This window comes from Numida meleagris, chromosome 8 (assembly GCF_002078875.1).
Source record: "Numida meleagris isolate 19003 breed g44 Domestic line chromosome 8, NumMel1.0, whole genome shotgun sequence".
In the NCBI taxonomy this organism is placed as follows: domain Eukaryota; kingdom Metazoa; phylum Chordata; class Aves; order Galliformes; family Numididae; genus Numida; species Numida meleagris.
In genome coordinates this window covers 14,465,176-14,490,748 of record NC_034416.1, presented here as the reverse complement: position 1 = coordinate 14,490,748, position 25,573 = coordinate 14,465,176, and the positions used below count along the sequence as shown (strand labels likewise).

At 39.1% G+C, this 25,573-nt stretch overlaps 1 protein-coding gene across 3 annotated transcripts in view; it reads right to left on the bottom strand.

Annotated features, from left to right (window-relative positions):
• SMARCA1 (SWI/SNF related, matrix associated, actin dependent regulator of chromatin, subfamily a, member 1) overlaps positions 1 to 25,573 on the bottom strand; it is a 39,772-nt gene extending 14,199 nt beyond the window's left edge. For all 3 annotated transcript variants that reach the window (XM_021405997.1, XM_021405998.1, XM_021405999.1), the window contains exons 1-22: positions 25,399 to 25,573; positions 22,649 to 22,735; positions 20,341 to 20,507; positions 18,704 to 18,804; positions 18,497 to 18,597; positions 17,534 to 17,713; positions 16,490 to 16,645; positions 16,116 to 16,247; positions 15,308 to 15,376; positions 14,454 to 14,563; positions 13,579 to 13,805; positions 12,962 to 13,083; positions 12,410 to 12,562; positions 11,105 to 11,237; positions 10,047 to 10,195; positions 9,290 to 9,409; positions 8,652 to 8,762; positions 8,336 to 8,449; positions 6,973 to 7,095; positions 5,278 to 5,410; positions 3,620 to 3,738; positions 3,180 to 3,392 (exon numbers count right to left, since the gene is read on the bottom strand). In XM_021405997.1, coding sequence (XP_021261672.1) covers positions 3,180 to 3,392; positions 3,620 to 3,738; positions 5,278 to 5,410; positions 6,973 to 7,095; positions 8,336 to 8,449; positions 8,652 to 8,762; positions 9,290 to 9,409; positions 10,047 to 10,195; positions 11,105 to 11,237; positions 12,410 to 12,562; positions 12,962 to 13,083; positions 13,579 to 13,805; positions 14,454 to 14,563; positions 15,308 to 15,376; positions 16,116 to 16,247; positions 16,490 to 16,645; positions 17,534 to 17,713; positions 18,497 to 18,597; positions 18,704 to 18,804; positions 20,341 to 20,507; positions 22,649 to 22,735; positions 25,399 to 25,491 — 2,913 coding nt within the window. In that variant the 5' untranslated portion in view covers positions 25,492 to 25,573. The remainder of the gene's footprint in view (positions 1 to 3,179; positions 3,393 to 3,619; positions 3,739 to 5,277; positions 5,411 to 6,972; positions 7,096 to 8,335; positions 8,450 to 8,651; positions 8,763 to 9,289; positions 9,410 to 10,046; positions 10,196 to 11,104; positions 11,238 to 12,409; positions 12,563 to 12,961; positions 13,084 to 13,578; positions 13,806 to 14,453; positions 14,564 to 15,307; positions 15,377 to 16,115; positions 16,248 to 16,489; positions 16,646 to 17,533; positions 17,714 to 18,496; positions 18,598 to 18,703; positions 18,805 to 20,340; positions 20,508 to 22,648; positions 22,736 to 25,398) is intronic.

Here is a 25,573-nt window from a genome sequence, read left to right as displayed (position 1 = left end):
AGGTAGATACATTTACTGTAAGAGGTGCTCAGGTTCACACTTGAGAATTCCCAGAGGGACTGCCACTCCAGAACATGCTGTGGACAGAGGACTCAGAAACAGCTCTCTCAGGAGAATCACAGAAGCATTTGACATTAATATGCAGCACACACAGAGGTTTCTGCTACACCTGCTATCACGGCACGATAAATTCTGCCCTGAACTACATGAAGTTCTGTATGGACTGATCCACCTCATTTTAGTACTATGAAAGTACACTTAGTCCGAAATGCCTTGCACCTTTGGAGATGCAATTTCATTCAGTATGGCCTGATACTTTTCTCTTTAGGATTGAAAGAGATAAGGTGTATTTTGCTCCCCACTTTCATGGCTATAACAGCTAGTATTGCAGTAAATAAGATGGGTGCACTGAACCATCTCCTTCCGCATGACTGAAGGCAGAGATGTCGGCATGAGTGTGAAAGCAGAAGTTCAAAGCTCTGTCAACAGGTCTGAATATCCCTGTACATACACTGGGTCATTTCTCCTATGCTGGGCAGGGTTTGCAGGAAGGTCAAAGGACATGCTTAAATTACGCCTGGAAAGCAGACAGGCCATTCACTGTTGCTACAGTGTTTCACGTTCTTCCTGCGAGGACAGAAACAAATCGAACAGGTATGTCTCCGAGCCCTGTTAAGAAACTTAACACTTTAAAGAGCAGCTAAGCTCTCCCTTAAAAACTTACGTTTTTGGTTAAAAATTAAAAAAATCTGTTACTGGAATAAAAATCAATGAAACAATTTGGTTTTGTTTTCCAATGAGAAATTTACAGAAGGAGAAGAAACAAATAAGACGGAACATAAATCAGCCATTTAGGTGGAATTCAAGAGACATCTAGTGGATAGCAGAATGCAAAGTCTTCCTGGAAAGCCCAATAACAAGTTCTTTTCAGAATTACACTCCCTTCTTAACCTGTTTCATATGAGTTTCAATGTAATAAAAGGCAATTTTGAGGTTAATGTGAATTCCAGTGTTTTAAGGAGGGGTTTTATCCACTTTTGCTAACCTTACTGTATGCACCTTCGTAATGATTTCTATTTATACTCAGTATGTTATTCTTGGAATCAAATTATTCTCCAGCACATTTCTTCACAGAAGTATCAAGCCTGTGCAAAACAGATCCACAGAAGTGAATACTTCCACAGATATCACTATATTTGTATGCATAAAATATATCAGTTATTGGCATTTTAATCATAACTATCCTAACAATTCATAACCATTAAGAAAAATAAATGGATACATAAAATGAAAGACAAAATAACCCTTGTATTTTCACACTATTCCTTCAGCTAACAGTAGAAAAACAAGCTAGGATTACTGCATATAATTTTAAGAGAAAAGAATCTAAAGTTCACTGTATGTCCTTCCCTCAATTTCAGCAATAGATACCACAAAACATATTTCTACACTTTAGAAAATGACTCCTTTCTCCTTTAAAAAGGAAAATTTGACTGAATGTATGATTAAGAAGATTTAAACAGAAGATTTAACACTAACTCTGACTTAAATATGACAAGCAAAGTTAAATGTTGAGTCATATTTTTTAATTTCTAGTACCAATTTCTATGATTTACTTAAATGGATTCCTCCATAGACAACTTAAAAGTAACTGAAGTTAATATTGGAGGATTCTTTACGGCTACAATTTTACCACCAGTATTTCTTCAACCTGACATTTCAGCGAGAAAAGCTTGCTATCCTTTTTAATTAAGGGTAACCACTGGACTATCCAGAAACACTTCAATTGCTGAAATGTCAGACAGAAACTGCACTGTGAAACCATAATACTGGAAAAGCAAGCATTCCTACCCACTCAAATACACACTTAAAATATTTTAAATTGTTCTGTTATTCTTAGTACTGTGCCCAAAACTCTGGAAGAACATTTTATAAACACATCCTGAAGTTGGGAAACTGTGCTAAGGAATACACAGTGTTTCTGCAGCTACTAAAGGATTAGAAGTTGCAGGTTTGTATACAATATAGCATGCGAGTTACACGACCGCAATGTATCATGGCATTAGAAACTGGTTTACAAGGCAAAAGTGAGAATCTATGACAGTTGAATCCAGGAGAGGGTACTTCCCCTTGGCGTGTCAGCCATGCCCATTACGTCCAGCTCTCACTCCTTGGCAGAGAGTCAGCTTGAGTTATGTCAAGTAACAGGAAAAACTGGAAGGACATTTCCCACTTAAGTATGTTCACATGCCAATCACGTATACGTTCTTTATATGGTGCAGACTTGCACGCTGTACTCATAAATAGGCTCTGAATCATGCTGACCTAAGCAGTGATTGCAGGGCTGAACTAACAGCTTCATCACAGGCATCCTACACTCAAATTTCTACTTACCTACATTGTATGTACGTATATATGTACAATAAGGCAATGTCTTACTATTTGCAGCCACCAAGGCTTCTGTTAGCACCATCACCTCTCTAAGTTTAAATTTAAGAAAGTATGTTTCTGTTTGACAGAAAAAGGAAAAAAATACAGTCAAAATTCAGAGTATTTGCCTATTAGCTATCAAACTTGGATTCATTTTCCAAGAATGAGCAACACTTAGTTATCACTTCAGAAAGTGATAACTAAAAAGCACTTACATATGATAATTCTTCTTCAAAAGGACAAAGTTAAATTTAAACCAACTGCTCCAATGATTGGCTCACATTTATCCCTGAAAACTTCCTTAGGCTTTTAAAAATTCAGGAACAAAATTAGAAAAGCTGAAATTTCCTCCAAGTATATAATTCTGATGTTTTCAGACTTTGATGTTGTCCAACAATTCTGAAGAGCAGTCACATTTTAAGAGACAACGTTAAAACTTCCAGTCTGCAACAGCAGTGCCACTGCCTTTGTAATGCTAACCTACCCCTAGTAGCATTAGTCCCTTTGGGTAACACGTGACTTAACAGATTCTCTAAGCTGAGCATTGTGTTGTTTGCTGTGCTACAGGAATTGGTTGTTTTTAGCAAAAGCTAGATATGGGAATGAAAGCCAACATTACGTTTTCAGCACCTGTTTCCTAGTTTCCAGTATATTCTAGCATGAATCCAGGTTATGTAATGGTACTTAAAGGAAGAATACACTTAATAATGACTTAATAAAATAACTTAGTCCACATAACTGATACCTACCATTGCAGTTCTGGATTTGATAAACCAGTCAAATCTGAACTGAGGAGCGTTGCGCACACATTGCCTTAGCTCCTCGTACACGTTTTCTTTGTCAAAACCCATCTTGTGCAACATGCAGATCAGAAATCTGTCTTCTTCCTCTGTGTAATTTTTTCCTTTGTTTGTCCCATACTGAATACGCAACTGATGGAAAGGTGCCTTATACCTCGCAATCTGAATGTGAAACAAGAATAACCACTATTAAACACGCAGCATGCCACTATGGATTTATTACATATTAGTGCAGATTACTGGCACGTGGTTACTACACAAAAAGCTAGAACTCCCATCCCCCAACTGCTCCCTTTCTGAAAGGATTCAAAAGACTCTATCCACCTGTAACCACAGTCACAGTAAGAAGCAATAACCCTAAAAAAGTTTTAAAATCTTGCCGTAATTACTTTGGCATCAAGGGCTTTCTTGATACTGATTCTCCGTTGAATTCTTGCCTCTCCTCGTTCAATTTGAGCCATAATTCTCTCGATGTCCTGCAGTTCATTGCAACGTTCCCAGAAAACAGCTAAAAAAAAACCCAAAACAATTGGTAAAATAAAGTCTTTTCCTTTATTCTTATGCCTTTACTCCATTAAAGCACCCCAGCAGAAAATGTAATGCAGTTTGTATATCTGTGAAATTTTAAGGAATTGTTAATACTCTCCCTTTTACTATGCTAGCCAAAGAAAGCTTTCACAAGCCTTCATACACCATCTTTAAAGTCAATTACATAGGTCGCTCCAGAAGTAACGCCTCCTATTTATTTCCTTGGAAACTACAACTGATACAAAGAGCACAATAACATCATTTGATAGAGCAAATTCTCAGCTACAAAATACTATTTTTCAACACAGTCACCACCATTAGCTCTGCACTTTTGACAGCAATGAACAAGAGCCTGCATGCCACACCTGTGAACATCTGCACTGGCAGAGATGAGCACTGTCACTGTTGTCTCAACGAAAACTCACCCCCCACCCCTCACCATGCTCACATCCACTGTTTGGTTTCCATAAGTGTTCAGCAAACGTTGATGAATGTCAATGGGTGCAATTTTTTTCCCCAACGTGGAGGAATTCAATGACACTCCTTTGCTTCGTATACCTTTCTATGTCAGACACCACTGTGTCAGACTGCCCCTCTGCTGCCATCTGTCACACAGCAACAAAATTTAATGGGATACTGGTGAGAAGGTTCAGCCTCTATTGCCTTATCACCAACATCTGCCTCTGATCTTGTGGGCCAGCATCATAGAATAGGATGCACTGCTTTCAGAGCAGCCTTCATATCTACAAGCAATGGCTTACTAACAACTGCAAGATGGTCTACATCCAATACAATTAACTGAATTTAGTAAAACTGAATTTAGTAAAACTGAAAAGCAAAAGCTTTGAAAGGTGGCTTCTCATAACAGTGGTGAAACTGGTTAGTAACATTAAACTATGTCTACTCATACATCAGCTCTCACTTGCTGCCTAAGGTCACCAGGGATTACTTACTGCTTCAATTAATTATACAAAGAACTTTTAATTTGCGGCTTTCTCCCATGACATCTTTTAACCAACTCAGAGTAAATTCAGCACTTTATAGGGAGCTCCTGATGAACTGTTCTTTTTTTAAGCAACAGGCAGAACACTGCAAGGTTAAATTTTATGAAGGATTTTAGGAAAATTAATCTAAAGGATGAAATAGGAAGAATTCTGAACAAATTAAAAGATACTACATAAATACCGCAGACCAAGACACAGTGCACTAGCCAGAGCAGCATACATACCTATAAAGAATTATGAAGATACTATAAGGCAACTTTATGAATCTGCAAGATCGTAGCATCAATTTAAATCAACTATGTCATGCTCTGGATTTCAGCTGTGGGATGGTAAGGACAGCTGCAGACATTCTATGCTGCAAACTCAACTTTTAATGCAATTAAGTCATCTGGGAAGAATTATGTTATATTTATTAAAAAATTCTTCCTATACACATCCAAATTCTATGTCTTACAGAAGAATATCCATGATTTTTGCTGCATATCAGAACTAACACACTTAGCAGATCCACATACCTGAATACTCAATGACCTCCTCAGGCGACTTTCCCTCCACCTCACGAGCAATATTATCTATATCATCACGACCATATTTCTCATTAGCTTTAATAAACTGATTAAAGTCTCTCTTATTCCAGTTTGTAAAACCCTGTAAGCAGCAAGAGATCAAGAAGCCATCACTGAGGAGAAAGGTAACAAGTTTTGTCTTATGCATGTATCATTTACTCCAATTGGCAATGCATCTGCAGTGTCACACAACCGCAGTGCTTAACAGTCTTCCAAGGTTTCCATACCCTTCTATTACCCAGGGCTTATTCCTGTGTCATTAAAAGTCTAAAGAGTTTGAGCATGGATTTTTTTTTCATGACTCCACATGCATTAGTAAAAGCTTTTTTGTTTTCTTCCTTTTAAAATCTTTTCTGCAGTACCTCTGCATAGAAAAATCTCACTCACAAGTCACCATAATTTCATCTAAGTCACCCTTCATCAAATACAGGCAACAGAAAGTTCTAATAATGCAGCAAGCTCCATTACAAGTGTCATTACAAGTTCCTCTAGCAATGCAAGCATCTAAAGCAATAGCTGCTACTTAGAACATCCACAAATCTCAAACCAAACAGTTGGATGAAAATCGAACTATGTCAAGAAAAAAAAATCTCAAGTCTGAAAAGATGCAGTCAAATAGAAATCCCATAGCACTGTCAAATAAAAATGTGTTGTGTACTGAAGTGAATTCAGAACTGAACAACAGTTAGGTGAGATGCAATGCACAAAAACATCATTCAAGAAAGACAATACATTTTCAAGACAGGGAGAGAAGACAACATCAAGAATATAAAAATAAAAGTCACATGCCTGAACAGCAACTTGTAGTATATTGAGTTTCTTTATCAGAGATACTCTTACAAGGAACTCTGCCAGTTCTACAGCTGACTCTACAATTAGACAGCTTCTTTATAAGTTTAATATACACAATACAAAGATTTATTTTTAATCAGCAGCAGCACTGACACATATACCAACAACAGTTTAAGTATTTCCTCTGCTATCAACAGCTGAGATTAACAGTCAAATTGTGACCTTGCAAATTTCAAGGTACACTAAGCCCAACTGTTTCAGAGAAAATTTCCTACACCAAAAACTTGTTACTTCAAGATACATCTTTCTCCTTGCAAATTAGCTTTTAATAAGCCTAGTCAGCGATGTAACAGTCCGAAGTGTCAAGAAAATAGCCAGTGACAGAGAGACAGCCATGGCAGAGAAAGAACATGCCAAACCAAACTGAGGCAGAAATCATGAAGGTGACATGCTGTCTTATACAGATGTGTAAAAAAAAAAAATCTATGTCGATACTAACTTGTCCTCTCTGATTTAAACCTTTTCAGACAAAAATCAAGAGAGCTGCACATAGAAGCAAGCCGCTGACTGGTTTCTGCATGGACTGCTGGGCAGCACATTCACTGCACAAGTCGTTGCCTCAGAAACACTGCAGACGTTCAAGGAACAGCAGCTGATGAAAACTTACTCAAGGACAGGAAAGGTCTCTCAGAAGAATTACAAGTCCAAATCATTGTATCTCTCTGTAACATCAGTTTTCCTTTCATCATGCTTTCCTTTGCATTTGTGGCATCATTATTACTTGTATTTACGTTCCATAACAGTAAATATATATATACACACAATATAATACTTGACCTGCTCTTATTGTACCTGCGTTAGTAGCTTTTCTTTCTCTTCAGTTTCTTCAGGATTCAGAGGCATAGACTCATCTATCTTCTTTTGTTCTTCTTTTTGCACCTGAGCTGCATTGGGGAGGTCAGGATTCCTGGGAACCTAAGAACAGAGGCATCAATAAGCAATAATGCAATGCTACTAAAGACACATTTCTCTTTCCAGTACCTCACCTAGCATTCCTTCAGTTTTCAGAAGCAAGCAGTGACCAGAACATCTTTCTTCTAGGCCTTAAGTTCCAGTCTTCCCAACGAGAATTTGCAACTCTCTCAACTTTTTATTGAAGCATTCATTGAAGAATTGCTTTCCCTCAGCTAATTCCTTTTATTCTCATCTCTCCTGCCATTCACAGAAAGATCTTTTTGCTTCCTACTAGGCTTTAAGACACCTTCTGCTTTTCCTTAAAGAGAAAAATATATATATACATATATATAGCTAATATTTATTCTACTCTTTTGCAATGGCAGTTTCCTACCTTGCCTCCTATGACAGTTTACGTTCACCACATCTTATAAGTGCTTTCTTCTTGCTACAATCTGTCATGAGACATGGTTGTTTTGCAGTAAAGAGCATGTCTGGAAGTAGGGGGATCTATTCCAGTTAATCAGCCAACACTGGCACAAGTCATGAAAATCAACATCAAAACACAAACTATGCTCACTGCTTGCCCAGTTATGTCAGCAGGGGAGAAGGGGGAATTCAGCTAACACAGTAGGGAAAAAAAAGGTAACTGTTGTCTTCCCTGTTGTAACGGTAATACATTGAGACTTGACATCTTTAAACATTTTATATGCCAAGAAAATGGGAAGAAAATTGATGTCACTTTGCTTACCATCATAACAACACGAAGTTGACTTCAATATTACCTGAAGTTACTTTCTGTGCAAGATACACAACAACCATAGAAACCCACGCCCCACACTCTGCAAGGCGATCTTATATTTGTCAAAAACTATTTTTTCACCTTAGACCACATATCATACTTTTCTGTGAGGAAAAGTATATTAAGCATCAGAACTGTCTTCACTTTTTCCACTCAACCTTACTGCTAGGAACTCACCACAAAACAAAGATACACACATATGACATTTTTAATAGAGGAAGGAATTACAGACAGCTTTTTCTACTCTATAGTGGAACAGAAACAAGAGGAGAGACTTTAAGCCATTTCCACTCAAAATGAGAAGCACTTTACAAAAAGAAAATAAGACCAGAACAATAATTTAATACAGTCTTATTTACTTTATTTTCAATTTTCAAGTGAATTTACATAGAGGAATAAAAATGCCATTTACTAATTTAAAGTGAGGGGTAAGAGGTAGGAGGGAAGAAAAAGCATTACCTTATATCCTATCGTCTTACGATAGTACAGAATTTCTTTTTCCAGAAGTTCAAATAACCGTGGCGGAAAAAACTGGAAATCCTGAATATTCGGCTGTTTTGGAGGTCGTGGAGCCTTTAAAAACAGATAGGCATATTAAAATTACATAAACTTGATTTCTGTGTAGTTAAACTGCCACAATTGAACTGAGTGGGCAATGTACCACTTGACACATTAGTTTTATTACCAGTATAAGGTGATAGCAGGGGATGTAACAGGGAAGAGAAGAAAAGCAAAAGAAACACAGAAATAAGTTCCATACTTGCCAATGCCTTACCTTGGGGACTTTTGGTTCACTAACACGTAGAGCTTCTCTGAAATACGCATCAACTGCGTAATTAGCCTTGCGTTCTCGTTTGGGAGGCTCTATCCATTCCATCATGCTCAACTACAAAAACAGAATTGAAGAACAACATACTGAAGAACAGTTAGGGCAGGCTGTAGTCTTGCAGTGGCACAGGCAGGTATCTTTACAGTACTCTACTGACTCTGGTCACTTGAGGGAGGTTATGATTTTATCTACTCAAACACCATTGATAGTCTAGGGCCCTAAATTCTGTCATCTATTATGATATGAATGAATTGCTTCTCTAAATATCCCAATTAATAAGCTCTACAAGAACTACAACCCTGGCAAAAAATCCATTAGACAGCAGTGAATTAATCTTACTGAAGGACTTCAATTAAACGTATTATTAAACTTACAAAATCATACTTCAAGACTATGCTCTACTAAGCTGACTTCTGGTAATGAAGTTATCAAGAAAAATCCTGATGCTTGTGCAGAGCTAAGTGAATTCTTCAGTGATTTCTTCCTTCTCTAGCACAGCCTTTTTAGCCACATTTCTAGAGGACCAAGCATATAGGCTATGCTAAACTGAACTCTCAAAGATTTGTCATTGTAAGAAAAATTACCTTTTGTTTTTCTCTATAATCTTCACCTTCAAAGTTGTATAAGCTCATCTCCGTGTCCATAGTGAAATTTCTTAAAGAGCTCTCCCCCATTTTCTGCAATCGTTCATTCATTTCAGCTGTCTAAAATACAGGAAGATATTTTTAGGCTTACTCAAGTTCTGTTTTCAGAGAAAAAAGCCTTCATCATTATTAAAATCATTTTTTCATGGTTTTTTTGTGCTTTACACTTCTACTTACATTTTTCTTGTTATCCAGGAGAGATGCCCACAGCGTTTTCCAGTTTTGAACTGACTCTAAGCCTTGCCATTAAACAAACTATAAATGCTGTGATGCAGCCCTACAATTACATGATTTAACTTCAGATTTAAATGAAATTTATGCCCAACACTTTGGAGCTGAAATGGTAGTTCATTTTTTTCCACAAAGCTACCCATTCCTCGATGAAGTTCCATAAAGATTTTGCGTCGATTAGAATTGTTGGCATAAAATGTACATGTTTCTAAAAGCACATGAATTAAACAATGCTGAAGATGCAGTGCTCGGTCTGAAATGGTGGAAGTAATTACAACTCACTACTCCTACTCCTTCCAAGCTTTCAGAAGCTTTGAAATATTTATGAATAGTGAAGTAATAGGTGGGCATATAAAACAGATTTACATAATCATTACACCATTCTTGTCTTCTTCTGTAAAATACATTTTGCATATCTATTTTTAATGTTTGACACATTTCAAAATCTATATAGAAGTGCTCTAACCTTCTTTTCTCCCCTTTCTAAAATAGTGGTTATGTCTTCTTCTGTCAGCTCGCTGTCTTTGGAAGCAAAGACATGTGTAGCTCCATGCCGGATCATTTGCAGCATTTCATCTTTTGCCAGTTTGTTGGATTGCTGGTCTATGAGCCTCCCTAAAATTAGAAGAAATATGTTGAAAGCTACAGAAAAGGTAAAAGTTCCAATAAAAACATGAATGCAGAGAATTTTTGCAGTTCTCTGGCAGAAAAGAAAGCAAAAAAAAAAAAACACCACCAAAGAAAAAAAGTTAAATGTAACTTGAGCTGAAAATAAACAGAAATTGGGAACTTAAAGAACAATATAGAATGCAACTATGGATCATGGATCAAGCCATAGCAAAGAATTTCACATTCAGGTAACCCATTTTGTATTTAAGGTGTTATTCTTGCAAAGTTAACTGAACTTAATATTAAAATCCTATTTCAAAAGGAAGAGTGACAAATTATTCTGGAATAACCACTGAACAGGATTCAATCTTTTTAACGCTCACTTCACTGATTTTGACCCATATGCGAATGCTTTCATTTTTCATAGACCTCTCATCTTTGTCCCAAAATTTCCCCAACCCGTTCACTCCACAGACCATCACAATTTTGACCATTACTCATCCAGCAGCCCATCCTTTCCAAAATAAACAACTCGATGGCTCACAAACTTCACAAACTCAACTACAGAACTTTGGTTTTTGACAAACTCTTCTTCCCAGAGCTTTTAAACAAAGCCACACAAAGCAGCTTTAACCTCCAGTAAGCTCAGATGCGGTCAGAAGTTCACCTATTCAGCAGTACTTGGTTCATTTAGAGTCTTACTTTGAGTCTATGCCCACATCACCCAAGAAAACAGTTCTTTCAAAAATTTCAGCTGAACAGTTGAGTAACTTCTGCATTATACTTGGATTTAGCGTACTGTTATTATACACAAGGCCTGCTTTCTCTTGGACTGTACATTTGTACAACTATTTCGCAAATACTTTAAGGTACTGAACAATTCTGTTGCAGAAAAATATACATAGCAGTTGATACCTTGTTGTATAACTATAGAGTCCAGCCTCAGTTTTATTTCAGCTCTTTCTACAATCCTCTCTTCAACAGTATTATCAGTGATTAGTCGGAACACCCGTACTGGTTTCTTTTGACCAATACGATGCGCACGATCCTAACAAACATAAATTAATGAGTGTTCAGCAACAAAACTCACAAGCAATAGACAGTTAGCTTGCTACATAGGCAGAAACATCAGTCTGAAGGTAGCATGAATTTCTTGTCCCCCTGCTTATTCAGCAGAACACAAAAGTTACCTAGCTATATCTGGCTATTACACCTTTTAGATTTGAGGTCTTTCTATTGCAATAAATGCATCTACTTTATTGTAAATGCACATCATTAAACGTCTGTTTAAACTGCAGCTGTGGGATATACGTACACAAGCCCACGCTACATTCAGTTCACATGACAGAAGCACTGAAACATGGCATCCTTGGCTTGACAGCATTAATTCCACGTGCAAAGTCCATGCAGCTACAGCTTCATATCATAGCTGTCCCAAGTTGGCTACATTAAGGCATCTGTATGGAGCTCACATCGTACATGTGCAGTGCACAATATATGAAGTTAGTCATAGCTTACTGTGTTTACATGCATCAAAACTGGTGGTTATTCTCTCTACAACATATGAATAAAAACATTTTGTCAACATTTTGTTCAAGAAAAAGAAATATGGTCCTTTTGAGTGCTGGCACCAGCATTCTCTGACTGTCCTTTTAAACAAGGTTGTTATGAATGATATTCCTGAAATTCCTAAAGCTCACAAATCACACTCAGCAGTTTCCAGTAATTTCATCTATAATTCTTAAACAGTGTGCATCTCAGAAGAAGGTATGAGATATTTACAGTAAATACTCAATGCACTTAACATTAAGGAAGAGAACAACTGCCCCAAGCATGCAAGAGGCTCATGAGATTTTTAAGCCACAAGTTACATAACTTGATCTTAGAAATTAATTAGCAGTCAGAAAGAGAAAAAGATATATTTAAATCAAACACTAGGGTTTCTCTTCCCTAATTTACAAGTAAATTATGTTATGTTTCCACAGAAAAAAGGTGATTTGGTGATTTGCAGAAGCATAAGGTTTCCAATAGAATTCAATACAATGTTGCATGTTTTTAGTTTTTCCTATTACTTTGGAAACAGCCAAAGTACTTTATCTGATCCCTTAGTTTGCTGGTAATAAATAAAAAAGAAAAATAACTAAAAAGCAGGTTCTGGAAATACTTCAGCTTGAACAATGATAACTCGACCAAACCACCATGTATTAGAAGATAACTCACCATGGCTTGCAGATCTACTTGAGGGTTCCAATCTGAATCATAGAGAATAACCACATCAGCAGTTGCCAAATTAATTCCTAGACCCCCGGCTCTGGTACTCAGCATGAAAATGAATTTACTGCTGTTGGGAGCATTAAATGTATCTATTGCTTCCTAAAAGAGAGGAGTGTCATGAATGCATTACAGTTATTTACAAAACACTCGTGAGTTTTCCAACAAATTTCTTCAGAGCTTAAGAAAAAAAACATGTTCCATGACAGTACCAGAAGTAACCATGTGGATATTTTCACCTGTGCAAACCTACTCAGAGCCAACACAACACTAAGTTGTTCAATTAGTTGAGGAACACGTGAAACCTACTTACTATGGACTTCTGATTAGAAAACAGTCCTGCTGCCTTTTTAAACTGTAGCATTTTTTCCTTTAAATGAATGACTCCTTTTAAGGAATGACAAGCATCATTCCTTATATATTATGTATATGAATCCAACAGCAGTTTAATAATGAATTAAGATGTAAACCAGACGTGCCTTGTTTACACATCTTTCTTACCTCTCTTTCCTCATGTGGTGTCTGCCCATCAAGTCGGCAGTACTCGTACCCACGCCACATGCAATAGTCCTCCAAAATATCCAACAAACGAGTCATCTGGCTGAAGAGTAGCACTCTGGAACCTGACCCAACACAGAATCCTCTGCTGATGGTTTTGTATTTTTAAATTATTTTTTAGAGCTATTATGTTAACTTAAATAAATCTCTTTATAAAGTTACTTTTCTGATATTGAATTTAACTTCTCCTCAAGACAGGCTTTTTGATAATCTCTATAGAATAAATACAAAGCTGAAGAAGTAGAACACTTAAAAACATGGTAAGATGTGCACAGACACTAATCCTCTCACCAGAAAAGCTCTTAAAGACAGCAGTAGAGACTTCTCCCTTTCCTTCTACTTAATCACATCACTGGTCCTCTTCACCATTCCTATAAGGCTTCCTTCCATCCCTCCATGCATTAAGGTCTACTGAAAACTGATTTTCAAACCAAACCTCACTGAAGGTAACAAACACATACACTGGAGGAAAGACAAGAATGAGTCTCTGCAAGCTTTCAAAAGGTAAATTCTACCTATGATGACTGTTCGTCGCATTACTGTCCACAAGCTCAACTCACCTTGCTCTCTGAGTTTTGCCAGCAGTTTATCCAGAACTAGCATTTTTCCGCTGTTAGTGATGAGATGTGTGTCAGTGGTGTAAGGAGGGCCAGGCTCAGCACCATCAAACAGGTAAGGATGGTTACAGCATTTCCGCAACTGCATCAGGATGTTCAGCAGACGCATCTTATCCATTTTCCCAGCTGAATTTAGGATATCAATATCTTTCATCAAGATCCTTGTATACCTGAAGTTTTACAGGCAATTTTGAATAACTCTCAGTTTATTTCATATTTAAAGCATGAATGCACCTGCAAATCCCAATTACTAATTTCCGGAAGCGGGAGTTGTTTTTGTTTACTTAAATAATGAGCCATTTTATTACCAAACTTGGACAAAACATCTGACTGATACTAAGCACTTATAAATCCACACCTAACATGAAAGGCAATTTGCCTGTGAGCGACAGTGATCTGTCACTTACTGGGTATTCTTAAGCTTTCTTCCACATCTTGTGACTATGAAGTTGATTAAAGACTTCCCTGATTCTCCTGAAGCTGCTACACTGACCTGACTTTTTCCTCACTCTTCTTCTGTCATTTCAACTCAGACTTTTACTGGCATGTAGCTTTAAAAAAAGAAAAATGGAAATGAAACTTGGTAGGCATACATTTTTTCAAATAAACTTAAGGTAAAAAAAGGTTCTGCTTCACTCTTACCATCCCTTTTTATTACAGTTCCTGAGTTCCTCACAACTTGTGCACCTTTGAAATGCCCCCAAAAAAGCTATAACAGGTTTCTCTGCTCAACCATCTTAATGTGCAACTACCAAACAAACTTTGTGAAGAGCTGTAGTGTCCTTTATCAAAAAAGAATCTTAATGTAAGTAACTCACCATTCCCTCTGCATTTTGCTGAGTCCAAGATAAATTTTTACTTCTTTCTTTGGAGGCAAACTCTTTTCTACTTCAGCCTTTATGCGACGCAGTAAAAATGGCTTCAAAACCTACAGAAATTAGGAGTTTTTTCCAAAGACACAGTTACTTAAAACTCATCACCTAAAACACAAAGTTAGACTCACTTCTATGACATTTACTCCAAACCAACCAATGTCTATTGTTGTCATGGTGACTCCTTCAGAACAATTCTGCTACAATCTGAAAAATGAGATGTCCACTACTACACTCCCGAGTTCACACTAAAAATGTGCAGTATTACAGAGATTGCCATACTCCTCCCAGCTGCTGTCCTGAGCACAAACCTAATCCATGAGCTTAAAGAAGTCTATTTCCCTTTATAGTCTGTTTTATTTCCTCTAGAGACGTAAACACAATACACCAAAATTTCAAAGATAAGCACTGCACATTAGACTTCTTTTGTTTTAAGTTATAAATCAAATCAGAAGGAAGTCTTATCTTGTGCACTGCAAATCAAAGATGAAGACATGTCCTTCCAGGCTAGCAAAAGGGTGTATTAGATTAGTACTCAGGATAATAAATAGTTTTGAAAAGGTCTCAAAATCATTTTTGTATTTTATGTACAGATTTGGTCTGCTTCAAAACAGCAACATTACAAAAAGCAGTGACTAAACAGTAAGTCCTAGCATTTAATTCATAAGATTCAGTTGGGTGTTTCAGTAACTCAGTATGTTCATGTTCATCTTAATTTTGACTAAGACAAAAGGAGAAATATTATATGTTTTTTTACTCTGTGTATACTAATGACGACACTTGATTAAAGCTTTACTTACAGCATGAAGTCTTTCTACAAGTTTCTGATCACCAAGACAATTTTTGGTATCAAACCATGAGTCAAAATCCTGTGGGAAGAAACAGCACAACTAGTATGAATTGTTTTATCATTTGTGGTGTTAACAGACACATATTGATTCTCTTTCACTCCAGCTGAGTGACGAATGATTTCAGTGACTGAAAGTAGAGCCACAATTCTTTGCCAGCTACCCAGAAGGTTACAACATTTAAGTAAACTGAGTAACTCCACTGACAAAAACATTACTACTATGTTCCATTTCCAGTCTTATTCCATGCTCACCACTGGAGTATCCAAGTTCCTACCCTTAGTGCTTGATTAATGGTAGGGCAAGAGTTAAAAAAGCCAAAATCCTTCAGTCATAAATGCAATTGAAAACATGACAGCAAAAGCAATGCAGGTAATACATGTACAAGGGAACATTAACAGTGAAATATGATTCCAAGTCTAAATGAAAAAAGCTTATGCACATTTGGATGCTCTACCGTTTCCATTCTGTACTGCCTTACCAAGTTCCACTCCACTTCGCAAAATTCTTCATCTTTCCAAAGTATTAAATTGTTAATGCTAGTCTGAGGCCTTATCTACACTAACATAACACACTATCTTAATTAGATTCAGCAAAAAGAAAAAACAAGAAGAAAGTCTGAAGTTAAGCAAGCCACAGAGCTTCTGCTGAATCCAGGTTTTTCAAATTTATGTCTCTCATTAGGCTGAACATTCTTCTCTTCTACAGAAAGCAGTTTGAGAATCAAAATAACAAGATTTTACTTCCAAACTCTACTTACATCTGCAGAATTAAAGACATCAGGTAAAAGAAAATTAAGCAATGCCCACAGTTCGTGGAGGTTATTCTGCAAAGGAGTCCCTGTAAGCAGCAGTCTGTTTGTGGTCTTGAACTCCCGGACAATCTCTGACAGCTGAAAATACAACAAATAGTTATCATCATAACGTGCATTTAAACATGAGCTATTTTCATTGGTTTCTGAAACATGAAGTCACATGAACTGAATTTAAAGACAGTGAGCTATAAGAAATTAATATTTACAGCCCAACAGCTTATAACAAGAAAAAACCCACATACCTAACATTTAAAAATTGCTTAAATCAGAGGGAATGTTGTATAAAAATTCTCTTAAAAGGATAAATTATTTGTGCTTACCTTGGACTTCTCATTTTTTATTCTGTGTGCTTCATCAATTACCAGGTACCTCCAGTTAAATTTCTTGAAGACTGATTTCTCTTTTATGACCATTTCATATGATGTAACACAAACATCCCATTCACCAGGCATCATAACATCACGGATAAAAGCAGCCTGCAGGACAGCAAGACAATTAATCAACTTTTATAAAGAAACAGTTCCATTGCAGTTCATGAAGATCTCTCTCTGCCAGCGTTACTGAATCACTACGTTAGCACACAAAACAAGTCTGAAAAATACTTTGTATAACTGGAAGTTACTGTAACTAAAGCTGTCAAACCTTCCCCCTTTAGAGGGGAAATTATACTGCACAGAATTAGATATTTACTCCTTAGTGTATTTTTTTTTCCCCTGTTGTTGAAGTACAGTACAAACTGCTAAGGGAGCAAGAAAAAAACCTACATTAAACCACACAGTCCAAAAGCTCTCCATCAACAGGAAAGCGTTTTGAAACAGCCCATCTATCCCCTTCTCTCCTCCTCCTATTAGGAACTGAGATGCACAGAATTCATTCCCCACTTCAAGCAACAAGCCACCCTACTCAAAGCCTACACTATGAGGAATGAAAGCTCTACAATAGAAGCCTAGTTAGAGGGCTGAGCATAGACACTGGATTCAAGTACAAAGTGGGAGCAGTCACCTAAAGAAGGTGAAGACAGAGGCAACAAGGTGAGAACAATAAAGGAAAACGAATTAAAACTGTCATAATGCAAATACAGAGGAGATCAAAGCACCAAAAAAAAAAAAAAAATCAAAGAGGAACACAACAGAAGAGGTTACTCACAGACAGCTGTATTTCAATACCAGTTTATTATTTCACTTACTGATTTCCATTTTATCCTGAAAATTACAAGTATAACATTTTGCATTTTCCATGCTAGTATAGTTAAAGACTATTGAAAAATACTGTGATTAAGGAAGTGGCTGAGGAAGAGTTCCATGCCCCAAGATGGTGGTTCCTGATAGAAAAATACATCCATGGTTTAAATGTAGAACACTTACTCTGGCATCTTTATCTCCAATAAGGCAAACAGCACGTAATGAAGGAACCCAGCGTTTAAATTCATTCATCCAGTTGTGCAGAGTTGATTTTGGAACCAGGACCATATGTGGCCCAGGAATGTTTCGGTAATGCTTCAGATAGCCCAATAATGCTATCGTTTGCAGAGTCTTACCAAGACCCTATGTTGACAAAGAAAAAGAAACCTTCTGAAACGAGACACTGTACAAAAATAGCTTCAAACAACTTTCCTAGTGTATCACAATGTCACTTAAGCACTTTACAGCAAAGTACACACAGCAGAAGTTTGCAATACAGTATCTTTCGTTCTATTACACTTCCAGATGTGAAGAAATCTAACTGCAGTAAAATGGCACATACTACTTACTGCATATACAGTAAATACCACAGGTACTTTAATGTTTGAATTTTGCTCAAAATAACATCCACTGAGCATTAAAATCCATGTTATCTTACACACATCTTGTTTCAACATTCAAAATCATTCTATTTTAACCAAAGAAGTTTTTAAATACTTGTAAGACATATTAAAAAATAAAATCAGTTTCTTTGCATCTGAGTTCATCAATCCCATCAAAATCTTGGACTTTGAGGCTGCACACATTCATCCTTCTGGGCAGTGCTGAAGGAAGGAATTTGCACATTGCTGTTACTTATGAACATACCAGTCACATACAAAACAAAAAAACCTATAAGCATTTGTTTAATCTATTTGAAGTACACAGGGACTCTCAGTTCCTATTTGCATAACTGGAATAGGAACTTCTTGAATAATATCTCTTCCACGTATTTTTTACTAAGAGAATAACTTAATGCACTAAGCACACAACGTATGTTCCCTGTTGGAAACTGAAGGATATAAAATAAGAAAATATACAAATCAATTGGAAGTGACAGAAAAGGACAGTGAATTCCCACAAAAATTTCCAAAGATTACTGCTTACCATTTCATCTGCCAGAATGCCATTGACACCATTTTCATACAATGAGATCATCCAGTTCAAACCTCTGACTTGATAATCTCGTAGCGTTCCTCCTTTCACATCTGCAAATGTAACATTTCTCTAAGCAGAAGAATACTAAGTACAAAACTGTAATTGTGTTCTCCTCATCAGCTTTTAATCGCATCAAAGCGTCAACAGAATACTTACACGAAGGAGACTCCTCAAATCGAATACACACGTTAGATGTTTTTCGACTTTCTGATAACAGTTCTTCATCTTCTTCTTGTTCTGTGCGCCTGTGACGATAACTAAAGAACACAATGTGTGTGTGTATACAAGAAATTCAAACACTGACTAAAAAGAAGTTATAACAGGAACAATCATTTACCCACAATGAGCATGTATGTTCCAGCACCCTTATCTTTGACCAAAAATCCCATCCTGTATATCATCTATTCCTCCTGGTTCATTCCAGCTGTAACTGGAAAGACTGACATGCATCTCTCTCCTCCAGAGCCACAGCTCCACTCTAACAGGTATCAAGCTGTTGATCAATATCAATGTATTAAGGTACATTTTGGGCTGCATTAAAAGAGGAGTGGTCAGCAGGGAGAGGGAGGTGGTGGTCCCCCTCTACTTGGCTCTTGTGAGGCCCCATCTGGAGTACTGTGTCCAGGCCTGGGGCCCCAGCACAAGAAGGACATGGAGCTCTTGGAACGAGTGCAGAGGAGGGTGACCAAGATGATCAGAGGGCTGGAGCACCTCTCCTATGGAGAAAGGTTGAGGGAACTGGGCTTGTTTAGTTCGGAGAAGAGAAGGCTCCGGGGAGACCTCATTGTGGCCTTCCAGTACTTGAAGGGAGCGTATAAACAGGAGGGGGATTGATTGTTTGTGAGGGTGGATAGCGATAGGACAAAGGGGAATGGTTTTAAACTGAGACAGGGGAGATTTAGGTTAGATATTAGGAGGAAGTTTTTCCACACAGAGGGTGGTGATGCACTGGAACAGGTTGCCCAGGGAGGTTGTGGATGCCCCATCCCTGGAGGCATTCAAGGCCAGACTGGACGTGGCTCTGGGCAGCCTGGTCTAGTGGTTGGTGACCCTGCACTTGGCAGGGGGGTTGAGACTCGATGATCTTTGAGGTCCTTTTCAACCCAAGCCATTCTATGATTCTATGATTTTAACGAGCAACACAGCAATACAGCACCCACATCAGCGGTCAACTCAGAATTAATTACTTGCTAAGTATACCATTAAGAAAATTCACTTCCTTGATTCCAAAAGTATTTTTAAGAATTGATAAAACAAAATGTCATCTTGTAAACACTTCAAAAACTTAGTGTTTGCTTATACGTAACTGCTCAGCAATGCTACATGCAGTGCAGATCTGGATTAGGACCAGTGTAGAAAGACCTGTGAAGTGAGGCAGTTCACGCTGAGGATCCAACCCCGGCACGACCTGCACGTTGCATTGTTTGAACTTGGTCTCCACCTCTGCTCTGGTCCCACTGACACAAGTGGCTGGAGCACACCTGGTGCATTTCTGGAGAGCATCTCGAAGTTTAGTGTCACGCAAAAGAAATTCAATTCATGCCATCTGTCACTCCAGAACGCAGAGCAGAGCATGGTAAATAGCAGTAACCAAGGCCTTTAATTAAGAGGTGCTCTCCCAGTCCAGGCTCATATTAACACAGATGATCCAACACGCATACACAAATCCAGTTTTAAACTATATACCACTGACTGCAAAAGTTCTGGACTCAGAGCAATCTCAGAACTAAATAGATATATTAAAATGAACGATTTTCTTGAAATCTTAAGTCAGAAATAACAATAAAACATACTCCCCAGCTGAGATCAAACTCTGCTTTTCATCCTTCTTTATCCGTGGACGTCCCAGCTTGACTTTTAACGGAGATGTTGGTGATTTTTGTGCTGCAGGCTGGATAAAATGAGCAAAGAGTTCGGTCTGCTTCAGGAGGAATTCAAATCTTTTTGCACGATCTGCTTTCTAGTTTCCAGAGGGAAATAAAATAAAATCAGTACCTGTTCCTCATAGAAAATGTATTTTTCTTAGAAACAGAATTCAGATACTCATGAAGACAACTTAGATGAGCACAGACTCAGAAGACCACCTGCCTACTCCTAGCCAATTCAGAGGGCTACAGACATCACAAAATAGCTCTTGAGCTCCTTCAGCTTACAACTTAGCACCTTGAAGTACCCAGTTGTAATTTGCTGTAGTTTGAAAGGTCCTCCCGGAACACCACAGCCATCTGAAATACAATCAAGAGCTGATAACCTCATCCCCACAAGTCATCTCCCTTCAAAACCTCAAATAATTGTCAAAACAACTCAAGAAGTTTACTTCTATATATTCCTTACGTTGGCACAGTACACCAGTAACTGTAAGGGTACATTTTAAAGGATATTTTGAAAACTACAGTTCTGACTCTTGACAAGAGATGAAATCTTAGCCTTTCACATGTCAGTGTCAAGGCTTTCTGGACTTCATCCAAGAAGACACTGCAGCAGCTCTGCTTTTAGAAGTATGACAAGTAATGGGGATGCACAAGCTCAATACTGCTTGCACTGAAGTTAGTGGCATTCGCTCTTAGATTTCCGATTTCAATCATGAGGCACGTGCACTTCACTATGTGAGCACAGCAAAACACTGTGTCCTCTCTATATAAACGATTTAAATATTTTTAAAAGAAAAATAGGATAAAACATGAAACTTATTGGATAGAATGCAATTGCTATCACTTCTTCTATGCCATTTCTAAGCATCACATAATGCTGTACCATTTAAGCCAGTTCTCACTGGATTTATTTTGTAGGTTATGTCAAGATACATAAAGTGAGACTGTAGTTTTGTACCATATCTTTCCTAAAAAAAAAAAATATGAACAACAGAACACTTTTCTGCAGGTAACTTATACATAGAAGTAACTGCCTGAACAGCAGCAGCACCAATCTGTCGAAGAAAAAGGCAGTGAGTGAACCTGGAATGAAGAGCAATGCAATGTCTTGCCACATGAGGGCAATGTATTCACAATACACTGATTTTAGAAGTGAATAACCTGTCATCCAAAATTGCCGGTTTGTATCAAACCAATACCATTCAGCTCATCAACAAGCAGATTTACTTGTGTCTTCTCTGTCTAAAAATTAAGTATTCATTCAGGCAGGTATCAATTTTTCTATGTCTAACAGTGATACTCTCCCCTGGCTCCCGTGGCTTCACAAACAGTACTGCACTTACTAGGCATCCATTTAATATTAAAGCTTCTAAGAAAAAAGCAACTTCAATCAAGAGCTTAACTACGTGTCATCCAAGAACGAGGTTTGAAACGTCCACCTATTTCTGCTTCTTTCATACAAAAATTACCCAGTTATCTCTCTTCTTCAGTGCTACAAGCTCCCTTATTTTTTGGTCCTAGACAGAGCCTCTTTTACATTGTTACTGAGAATATATTATGAGGCATATCAACATTTGAAACCTTTGTATTTTTATATGAGAAACTAGCAGCTTCAGTAGTGCTCTCATTTAAGTGACTTCCTTTCACCTGGTGACTGGAAAAAGGGAAACAACACCCCTGTTCCTAGGAAAGGGAGAAAGGAAGTCCCAGAGAAGTACAGGCTAGTGAGCCTCACCTCTGCGCGTGGGAAGATCATGGAACAGATCCTCCTGGAAGACACATAAAGGTACACGTGAGATGAGGAGGTGATCAGAGATGCCAGCATGGCTTCACCATGGGCAGAGCATGCCTGACCAATCTGCTGGCCTTCTGTGATGGAGGGTGGACAAAGGGAAGGTAACTGATGTCACCTACCTGGACTACTGCTAGGCCTTTGACATGGTCCCACACCACATCCTTATCTCTGAATTGGGGAAATGTGGATTTGAAGGTTGGACAGTTTGGTGGATAATAACTGGTTGGATGGTCGCAGCCTGAGGGTTGTGGTCAACAGCTTTATGCCCAGGTGGAGGCCAGTGTCAGGTGGTGTCCCCCGGGGGTCCCACTTGTGTTCCCTTTCTGACATATCCTGCCTGCATGACTTCTTATTACTTGCAACTGCACTGACCCAGTTCAAGCAAACAAATGCCAAAAAAAAAGCTGCAGTGTGTTTTGTTGTGAAAACGCTTACCATCTTCTCTTCATATTCTGGGTCAACTTCTTTTTCAGGCCTGGCTGCCTTTGGAGGAAGTTTGAGTTGAAATGGAGGATCATTTTTCTGGAATTCAAATTGTAAACAATTGTAAATATCAGCATCTTCATTTAACAAAGCACAGATAACAGATTTTAAAAAGTAATTATTTCAACACGAAATGATTGCATTAATTGTATTACTTCACCCACAACAGAATCCATGATGTAACTAAAAAGTAGGAGGGATGACCAGATAAAATGTGAATTGAAGCTGAGTCTCATGCTCACATTTATTTCTACAAGTAAGATCCAAGCTGGAAGGATTGAAGGAAAGCATGTGAAGAGGGCCAAGTTCAGTTTTTCACTGAGATCTTACTTTATTTATGTGTTTCAAGCATCTCAAAAAGATATTTAAAAAAATAAACGTGCTAACTAAACGTAAATCTCTTAATGCTTGTTTTTAGCACTTCTAGGTGAATAATTGGAGTTCATTTAGAAATATAGGCTTAACTACATTCAGTTATATACTTAGGAAGAAACAGAAATTAAGCGATAAAAATCAATTTTACTATCAATGTACTATTTAAGAAACAGTAGCAAAATGGTGAATTCTTGCAGTTGGTATTATGCATTTGTGCCATCAGTTGGGAAGTTCAAAGTGTCTACAACTTCAACTGCTACTTTGCTGCATGGAAAAAGAGACAAAGCCAGCAAAAGCCACAAAGTTGGCAGAATATCATTTCTAAAAAAACTATCATGAGAGAAGTGATTTGTATAGTTGTTTCCCCCGATTTAGTCCTTCAAGTATGCTTTTTTTTTCCCTCTCCATACCTCCTTCAAATAAAGAAAAAACAAATATTTTAATTTTTGAGGTCTGTTAAAATACAAAAATGTTTTCAAAACTCCCTTAGCAGGAAGGAGCTGCCAGAGTGCCCATCTGCACAGAAGCAGAGCTGTGAGCTGGCAGGCGCTTCAAGCATCAGCCTGGGATAAAAACAACGAAGTGAAATAGCAAACTAAACTATTCAGGGCCAGGCAGCAAAACCAGTACAAAACATGTAACAGCGTAACAAGCAGAATTATGCTCACTTATATTTCAGAATTGTTATTGACAAACCTATCTGCCACCTTACTCTTTAACTTCAGGCAGATGGATGCAAATGGGAGGAATGATTCCTGATGCTGGAGAACACCTTTAAAGTTTTGGCCTGAAGATATAACTCTCTGCGGTGAAGAGCAGTACTAAGTGTATAATTAAGCTGTTTGACTGTTTAATGATTTTGAAAACACTTGTGTTCAGTTGTGCAAGGCTAAGCGATTAAGCTGCAGGTAGCATTCAAAACATTCTACATTAAGTCACACATTACATATATATATTTAATTCCTGAGTCAAACAAGTACACGAACTGATGCGTGAAGTTCACGCAGCTCCAGCAGCATAATTTCACAGCCTACACCTCAGCTTTCAAGGCTGAAAGCATTTATGTCCCTGCTGCCCCTCACTCCTCGTTGCAGTGTTTCTGCTGGTGGCACCAAAATAGTAGGGAAATCCAAACAAATCGAAGTAGACTGCCAAAACCTGATGAGAACAGTGTAAGACACAGGCAGCCCAAGACCCTCCCGACCACTCACAAGGGAAAAGCATGCTGTACTTTCATTGGAGTGCTGCTCTTCATTAAACACGGTTCCGTACCGGTGGAGTTGACAGGCAGCAGGAATGAGCGTCACACTCCAGGAACAGCAGACCCTGACCACTTCAAGGATCAAAATGCTGCCCTTGACATCTCTGCCAGCCTGACCAACAGAGCCCTAAGCAGGCAACAGTCCTAAGCCAGGTGGGTCACTACACACCCATGCAAGTACTGTGGGTAGCTTGCAGCCAAGTACTTCAAGTACGCATTACAAATCACAACAAGCAAACACTTGGGCATCCACCATGTGTATGCAAAGCAGAAATACACTTCAGATAACCGTCAGGGCTACGACTGATGGTCAAGTCAAGCAGTGTGAGAGGAAAGGGGCACCACAGGTTCTGTTAAACTCCATTACCCCAAAGCCTTCTTACTGCACAACCGTGAAGCAGACCTGCAGCCCAGCCGAGCAGGCTCGCAGCCGAGCGGGAGCTCTGACACCCATCCTCCCAGCCCTCAGAGGCACGGAGCAGCACGGCACAGGCTGGCAGCATTCTCAACCATCCGCTGCTTTCTGTGGACATTACTGCCAACGCAGTATCGCTTCAGAAACAAACGATCTTACAGAATAGAGGGCATTCCCATGCAGAAATAACCCTTAAACTTTATCTCCCAAACGTGCAGGTAACGCTGAGAACTGCCGTTTTTCACGGCCCTCCTGCACAAGAGCAATGAAACAACAGGTCAGGCGTGCTTTTCAGCCGGACTTCCATGCACTGAAACCCTGCCTTCATCCACATCGGTATTTCTGAGCCGTATCACGAGGACGGGCGGGCACACAGTCAGCGTCCTCAGGGAGAGCTCCCGCAGGACCCCGAGCCCCGCGCGGCTCCCAAGGACGCAGAGGCCGCCCCACCCGCGGGCACCACCGCGGCCCACTGCCACGGAGCCGGGCGGGGCTCCCCAGGCAGAGGCAGCGGGGAAGCGCCAAGGCCGGGGCAGAGAGCCGCGAGCACGGCTCCGGGCCCGAGGCCTCCACACAGGCCGTGCCGCACCGCGGCCTCCGCGCGGGGCCGGCAGCTCCGCCGCACTCCCTTCCCGCCTCCCACAGCGGTACCTCCTCGGCGCCGGGCTCCTGCGCGGAGGCCGCCGAGGTGGAGGGCACTTCGCCGTCCGAGCGGCCACATACGGCCGCGGGGCCCTGCTCCATTTTGTGCGCGGCGGGGGCGGGAGCCGCCGGGACGTGGGGAGAGGCCCCTCCGCCCCCAAACACGGCGCGGCTCCGCCCCGCG